The sequence below is a fragment of the Aplysia californica genome, unplaced genomic scaffold, assembly GCF_000002075.1.
Source record: "Aplysia californica isolate F4 #8 unplaced genomic scaffold, AplCal3.0 scaffold01299, whole genome shotgun sequence".
NCBI classification, from domain to species: domain Eukaryota; kingdom Metazoa; phylum Mollusca; class Gastropoda; order Aplysiida; family Aplysiidae; genus Aplysia; species Aplysia californica.
Genome location: NW_004798569.1, coordinates 31,133 through 39,427, shown reverse-complemented (window position 1 = coordinate 39,427; position 8,295 = coordinate 31,133). Strand labels below are relative to the sequence as shown.

At 38.9% G+C, this 8,295-nt stretch overlaps 1 protein-coding gene across 1 annotated transcript; it reads left to right on the top strand.

Annotated features, from left to right (window-relative positions):
* Positions 1 to 85: 85 nt before the first annotated feature.
* LOC101854919 (myogenesis-regulating glycosidase) lies at positions 86 to 7,916 on the top strand (the record flags this gene model as incomplete). Its single annotated transcript, XM_035973494.1, is given in 6 exon segments — positions 86 to 339; positions 1,688 to 1,842; positions 2,709 to 2,882; positions 3,219 to 3,451; positions 3,666 to 3,806; positions 6,144 to 7,916. Coding segments are annotated over 6 exon segments (1,734 nt in total), but the record flags the coding sequence as incomplete, so codon positions are not given.
* Between the last annotated feature and the right edge of the window lie 379 nt (positions 7,917 to 8,295).

The window sequence follows — 8,295 nt, the reverse complement described above, 5'->3', positions numbered from 1 at the left end:
TAAGGACGATAGATGTGTGATAGGAACGAAGAAGCAAACCACACCAGAGCACCCGCCAACTACCCACTTTTTTTCTCCTCTGTAGGTAAGGCGGGAAGGCCTGGCTTGTGTGAACCAGGTGGTCAAAGACTGCTACAGCCTGGCCGGACAACACTGGTATGGAGGCTTTGAGGCATTCAGCCAGGTGTGGCCGCTGAAAAAGGACGTTGTCCAGCCCCCAGGAGTCGTGACAGACGAGACAGAGTCGCAGTCTCTTGACAGCGTGCAGCTCAGCTTTGGACCCTACGTCTCGGGAGACTTTGGGACACAGGGTGTGGAACTTGAGAATGTTCTAGAGAAGTGAGAACTTTACAATAATTATAGTCTAGTAAGATTACATAATAAGTCGCCTTTTAGAATGGTATACACATGGTGGAGTTTTACACATAACAGTTGATATAAGAAAACAGAAATAGGATGTGGAAATATGTACGATTTGTGTGTTTTGCTATCATGTTTGTGTTCGCTGTATGCTTGCTTGGCTGTACTTAGATATTTGTGAGGCAGCGCTGTGAAATCAGGCGCTCGTCAAAATACTGAAATGGAAGAAACCGGCATTTTTCTGCCAGTTTAAAAATTTTTCTCGAACTTTTGTTGTTTGGCCCAACACCTTCTATGTCTGTTAAAAAACACATTTTTGTATGATTTAACTGAAAATTGAGTTTCCATGGACTCTCAAGCTTTGGAAGTCACAAAACTGGTGGCCATTTTATTGCAATTTTACCTCTGAAACCAGACAACCCTCACCTCTTCAATCGTAAATATCTCGGCTTCTCTTCAAGTTAGATGGGTATCTTTTTTTCATCCCAAGCAAGGCAAATGAATAAGCTTTATGCTGATACCAATAACTCCGCATGCTCAAAAATTGACGGGTGCCTGATTCCACCGCGTCATGTCACATTTGTTTTCCACTTTTGTCTCAACTGTTTAACAGTTATTTTTTTATCCAGCTGCCCCCTGTGGTTGTCTTAGATGAACAATTTGTTTCCATCAATATGGAAAATTGATCTTTATTGTTACCTACCCCCCCTCCCCACTCCTTTATTGAGACCCCTAACCTCTTTAGAGTGAAAATTTCAGAAGCAAGATGTAAAAGGAAAGTCTATGTTCTGTAATACATGATTGCACAATTTCCAAAGTAACTGAAAAATTGACAGATACGCTATAAAATAAAAACTGGGGATCTATTCTACTGGATAGGAGGTCATGTGTTGAGACCTCTGATAGAAGATTAATCTTTTTGAACAATACACCTCGATACCCATCTCTTGTTGTGGCATAGTGCGCGACCTCAGCTCTTTCTTGTCCTATCTCCATTTATAATATCAGTGAAAACAGTTCATAACAAAGAGAGAGCTTAAGAAGAAGTCACATTTTCACTGTTAAAAAAAAATGGAGATAAGACAAGAAAGCACTGAGGTCGCGAGTGGGTAGTTGGCGGATTCTCTGGGGTGGTTTACTTCCCTTTTCCTTTAATATCCATAAATCATCCTTATCTCCGCTACATCTTTTCTCTTTATGTTATTCTATACTAACTTCTCTACCTAATCTTTGGCACTTATATGACCTATTTGTGTTGCAAATGCCTTAATACTCTTACTAAAAGTAAATCTAGAACTTAACATGATGGCTTAATGTCTTTTCTCAGCCTGTTTTTCTCCTCCACTGGTGTCGGCATCATGGTCTCGGAAGAATCTCCTCTCTACCTGAGCTTCAACGCCCACGGCGACCAAACTATGTGTCTGGCTGCCACCTACGACAACGCAAATTTCTTCAGCACTCTTGGCAAGCCTCCTGTCTTAGGTAACATAAAGTCCTAATATATCGTTGAACCTGTATAAAACAATCACCTTCATTACATTTTTGTTCATTATAATGACACTGTAAGACGTCCGGCTGTCTACGACAACTGCTTTTCTCCTCGGGCTGTCTCTGACAATTTCAGCTGTTTGTGTCAGTGAATATCAAACTCAACGACATGAGTTGGAAATTCTACTAATTGGGTGAACAATATTGTTAAAAAAACAAATTATTACCTTCTCCATAGAATAAAAAAAAAAAAATGAAGTCAGCTGGATGAAGTTTGATATGGAAACTTTTGATATTACAAGATGCGAAAACATGAAAATGGGCAAATTTTGCCCTAAATCACAGATTTCTTAAATAAATTTTTTAAAATTGACATAGCACAGTAATTTTGAAGCTGCATGTTTATTTTTATATGAAATAGAACCAAAAACATCAAACTTACAGAAGAAAAATCCATCAGAGGTTGATTTTTTTTCTTTTGGGCCTTCCTATTTTAATTGATTAATGAATTCTACTGTCAGGATATTTTACTCCAGGAAACTCTTTTTCTTTCTGATAACACTGGTCTACTAATTTTCAAAAAGTTTCTACTGGGTGGTCTTCTTGGACAATTTTGACCCCATAGTATATTGTGAATATATTGACCTTACACTTCACTGTGGATGGTTGGTGGGTGCTCAGGTGTAGTTTCCTTCCTATTGAACAACTTATCTCTTTCTTATCTCCCTTCCTTTTTTTGTGTTTGTTACCCTCTTGTAACACCTCTAGCCTTTTGCATTTACATTATCTAATTGTTTAATTGCAAGTGCCATAAAACTCTTACTAATACATAAATTACTCACACCCGCTTCCACCCACAGAGTACACAGTGTGCAAAGCTGGGAATGTGAAGGAAATCCACAGCTACATGCGACAAAGGTTCATCCCTAAGCCAGAAGGAATTCCCAATGTGGAGGTCATCAAGTACCCAATCTGGTCAACATGGGCGCAGTACAACAAGGAAATCAACCAATCGTCCGTGGCAGAATTTGCAGGCACGTTCATTCTCTGCTTCTTCTTTACTACTACTTTACCCATTGCTACTTAAAAAAATTTCCCTCTCTTGTTTATTTCTTTCTATCCTATTTGCTGCTTCCTGGCACCAACTGGTCTTTTTTGTGACAAAGTGCTTCTCTGACAAAAGCTTACTTCCTTATTTTACGGTCGGAACCGCTGTGCTGGTGAGCCGCTAGCAGGGGCTCATTCCTTTGTGATTTTTCGGCTGGATCATGCAAATTGTTTTTCATCAATGTCTTGTGTTTCAACTGTCGTCTCTTGTATTTTGATTGCCATCACTTGAGTTCTAACATCTTGTTTTGTTTTCATTATAGATAAGATTCAGAAACTCAAAATGCCGTGCTCCCAGATCGAAATCGACAATGAGTGGACAGTCCGCTATGGTGACCATGATTTTGACCGGAAAAAGTTCCCTGACCCAAAGAAGATGGTCGCTGACCTCAACAAGAAAGGATATCCTGTGACCCTGTGGATTCATCCCTTCTTCAGTTTGGAGTCGGAGTCGTTTCAAGAAGCCTTTCAGCACGGATATGCCATCATGACTCGAGTAAGGCTGGGTACTGTTTAACACTTTTAGTACCGCCGGGTTTACTAAACATATTTAAACTATGAACGAAGCTACTGCACTGAAGTAAATATCATAGATGAAGTCACTCTATATGATAGCTGACTTAACTCAAACAAACAAGCAAACAAATATCTAGCAGGACAGTAGATGATTTCTAAAACTAAAGGATGTATAATTTTATAACTTTTCTCAGGGCTCTGTGAATCCATCTTTGGTGAGGTGGTGGAGCGGAGAAATGGCTGCCATCCTTGATGTGTCAAACCCTGCTGCTGTCTTGTGGTATCAGAAGAAACTCATTAGTCTTCAGGACAAATACAATGTCTCATCTTTTAAGGTGAGTGAAGACTGACTGTTCTGCTGTAAGCTGATGCCGTAAGCTGAAAAAACGCCTTTTTTCATCTTAGTGCCTAATAATTTTTGTTTGCTAAATCGAAAACCTGATCAGTTACCCTACATGTGTGGAAAAAATCAATGCAAAACTGTGACTAGTTTTTTAAAGACATTAGAATTCAAATTTTGGAAGAAGGCTACTTTTAAATGGTTACGCTGACTAAAAGCCTCTTTATCTCGAAACTGCAGTGAGAAAAAAAAAGGCGTTTTTTTCTGCTTACGGCAGTGTTGTCCTTTCATCTTTTCTGTTAATTGTTGTTGTATCAGTGGTCTAGTGGTCTGTTGGGCTCGCAACTAAAAGGTGATGGGTTCAAATCTTGTCAGGGGTCAGATGTGTCATTAGGAAAGGCACTGTACTCAAATTTTCCTCACATCATCTAGGTGGGAATGGGTAGCCTACCTTTGCTATAGACAGAGAAAGATCATTTTGGTTTGTTAATGTAGGAGTTCTTAAGTGGCTTCTTGCACTATGTGCTTCTCAGAAAGTTCGGAATGTTTCTGAGTGTTGCAGACTCTGCTTGGGTAATAATAGTAATAATAATAAGAATAACGATAACAATTTTATTTATATAGCACATGTCCAGGCTCTAAAGCATGCATGCTCTATTTGCTCTACAACCATTAGGCCTACAGTGTAGATTGTTAAGCCCACAGAGCATGCTGTTGAGCAGGGATATATTATTTTGCTATGGAAATAGTATTTAATATTATTGTTTTCTATTTTATTTGGCATTTCCTTGACTAAGTACTGCTTCTTTCGTGTATCTCAAACCAAAATAAAACTAAACATAAAGCAATTTTAAAATTTAAAATACAAGCAGTTTGTCTGTAAAACGATACTTGGAGTGAGCTCAAGACTAACAAATTTATTGACAAGCTGTCCAAATTTACTAAACTCAAAAAGCTAAGAAAAAAATTCAGGAGAGAGAAAAATCTGTTTCATTGTTTTAAAAATAGTAGGCTACCTACATTATATATCTTTTCTTACTTTTACCAACATTTATAATTTGAAATTGTCAAAGCATTTCTTGAGCATATGTAAACAGTACTACAAATTAAATAAAAGAAAATGATAAAAAATGTTTTAAAAATTGCGCTAGTACATCGGAACAGTTGACAAACTATATAAATTAGGTTCAAAGTTTTGTTTTGTGACTGACACAGACCTTATGCGGTATTTGTCTTTGTCGAGATAACAACAAATAACAACTGATAACAACAAATAACAACTGATAATGACAAATAACAACTGATAACAACAAATACTGACAACCGGTAGCAAAAAAATAACGACAAATATCAACACAAACATCTTAATTTAGTGGGGGGTTTTCCCGATCAATTGTTACATTCGATTTTACTTTTGATTTGAATGAAAACAAAAAAAGGGATACAACTCCGCCGGTCATCTCTAAAGAACAGTCTACTGCCAGTAGTTGCTCGGAGATGTGCACGTCAGAGAGGGGCCTGGTTTAACAAATGAATATTGATTTTTGAGGCTGGAATCAAAGTATTTTTGTGTTATCAGTTGTGCATTTGTTGTTTTCAGTTGTTATTTGCTGTTGTGAGTTGTTATTTGTTGTTATCTCGACAAAGATAAATACCCGATCTTAGGTATAACGATTTCAGTCATGACTGCTTTTGTGGAAGGTTGGGTACCTACCAATTTGTTTTGTTTTTGTGCGTGCAAAGACATTTTTAAAAAAAAGTGATTGTTAGTGAGAGAAAAAGTAAACAGACAGACAAAAAAACAACGCAGAGAAAGAAATGAAGAAGGACCTAACTGTGGTGCCCTCCAACCACCTGCATCATACATATCACCTGATGATGGAAATTTTTCAAGAAATTGGGGAGCAGACACCAACTCAATCCACCCTCCCCCCACTCCCCCGACAGAACTTACCCCTACCCCACTATCTTCCTGCTGCTCCCTACTTATAATAACGACAGAATTGTGTTGCAAGTGCTGTAAAAAGCTTACTAAAACAAACAAAACAAATGAAGAAAAGATCTGGCCTTTAAGGCTGCCATAAGGGGAAAATTGAAGATCAATCACTGCCCAAAACTGAAGCCAGTCTAGTTAATATGAATGTTAAAGAACTGATGATTCTAAGTCCTATCTAGGTAAAACAGCCATGAACATAACATCAACAGCACCGTACAATGAAAGAGTTATAGACAGACAGTTACTCCCGGAGCTCTAGCCAGGTCACCAGAAGAAGAAGAAGAAGAAGATCAAGAGCTAAGTGTGTGTCTCACCCATGTCTCCATCTATCCTCAGTTCGATGCTGGTGAGGCTCGCTATGTGCCATATGCGCCCAACATGTTTGGTCACATGACTTCCACCAATGAGTATGCCACCAACTATGCTGAATTGGCCTACAATATCGACCCAGTGAACAGAAGGCAAGAGGTTCGAATCGGCTGGCGTTCACAGAGGCTGCCTATCATAACCCGGTTGATGGACAGACTGTCTACATGGGATGAAAAAGCAGGACTGCGATCGCTCATTCCATCTACACTGACTTTAGGCGTCATAGGATACCCGTTTGTTTTGCCTGACATGATCGGTGGAAATGCATACGCCGATTTGATAACATTTGGACGTGGTGCCAACCCCGACCGAGAGCTGTATATCCGATGGCTTCAGCTCAGCGCACTTTTACCAGTCGTGCAGTTTTCTGTCGTACCTTGGGTTTATGACGACGAAGTTGTCACCATCACGAAGAAATGTCTCGCCATCCGCGAGCAATATGTATCAAGGATTCTTCAGCTGGCTCAGGAGTGTGTGGAAACTGGGAACCCGATTATTCGTCCGTTATGGTGGGTTGCTCCCCTTGATGAGCAGGCATTAGTGACGGGAGATGAGTTTCTCGTTGGGGACGATCTTCTTGTTGCTCCGATTGTCGTAGAAGGTGCAAGGAAGAGAGACATTTACCTTCCTAAAGGACAATGGAGGGATATGCTGAGGAAGGAAGCCATTGACGGCCCTGTCTTTCTTAGGGACTATACTGTCGCTATTGATGAACTCGCTCACTTTGAGAGAATAACCAGCTAGTTGTTTTGTATGTGGAGAGAACTTATAAATGAAATATTGGCACGGAGTTGGGGGACCAAATACATGCTGCCAACCATAAAAGAAAGGTATTAAATATGTTTTTGAGGATCTGAGTATGTAAGTCTGTTTTCATGCTCGAAAAGGAAAATATGTATGTAGTATCTGTTTCAAGTATTAAATTGCTCCTCATTTACATGCAGATGTTGAAGAAAGTTGATGAACTTTGAAGACTGAAGTTGCGAATGATAATTTGAATGAGGCCCCATTAGTCAATTGAAGACATCTTTTGCTGCAGGGATACTTTGATTAGCTTGCATTTACTGAAAGCAGAAAAGTGTGTGTGAAGGGTTTGGAGAGTGGGTGTGTGGGGGGTGTATGGGGGGGTTATTGTTTTTCTTGGTTAATGCATACCAGCATGATCTGCCACACAGGTAGAGTCTAGAGTCTGTTTTTCAGTTTTGAAAAGTTGGCAGCCGTGCAAATAGAGGGACAAGCCTTCATAAAGTTTCAGGAATATTTTATACGACATTTGATTTTCTTGCATCCTTTCTGGGGGCATTTGACTGCTCCAGTATTCCCATGTCAGTCCCCTGAGGGACGTGTGACATTGACTTTTTGGTCAGTATCTCTAAGTTTGATCTCATTTACCTTTTTTAGATGGTGAAACTTTATAATATTGTATCTGAATATTTTTTTTTGCAGTTGAAAAAGGAACAATGTCGTGCCCGTTTTCCTTGAAACATAACTTTATGACTAAGATGTATATTTTCCTTTTGGATTCATAATTTTGTTATCCTTTGAAAATGTGACATCTTCAAATCTCTATGCAAAACTTTTGTTTTTGTACGCTCATTGCATAAGACTGCCCGCTGTCTCTCTGACTTTTCTAGAATCAAGCCTCAGGAATGTATATGTGTACAACGTTCTGTAATAATAAGTGTGGTGGTTGTTATTGTGTATTCTGCTGTTGGCTGACAAAACGCCTGTTTTCATTTTTTGCATCAAGTTTTTTTAATTTGCTAAATCAATAGCCTGATCAGTTACCCTATTTGTGTGGAAAAAAAATCAAAGCTTTTGCATCGCAAAAATGCCTTTTTTTTAGTGGTTACATTGACAAAATGCCTTTTTTCTTGAAACTACTGTGAATGATAAAAAGGCGTTTTGTCTGCTGATGGCTGTATTTTGGTGTGGTGGGTGGGTGGTAGGTGCTCTGGTGTGGTTTGTTTCTTCTTTGCTATCAAGTAGCTATTGTCATTATATCTCCTTCTTGTCATTATGATGTTGATCTCTGGTATTACCTCTAATCTTTGGCACTTATATACCAAATTGGGTTGTAAGTACTATATTTGTTTCTGTTCATGTTGTAGTAAAGATT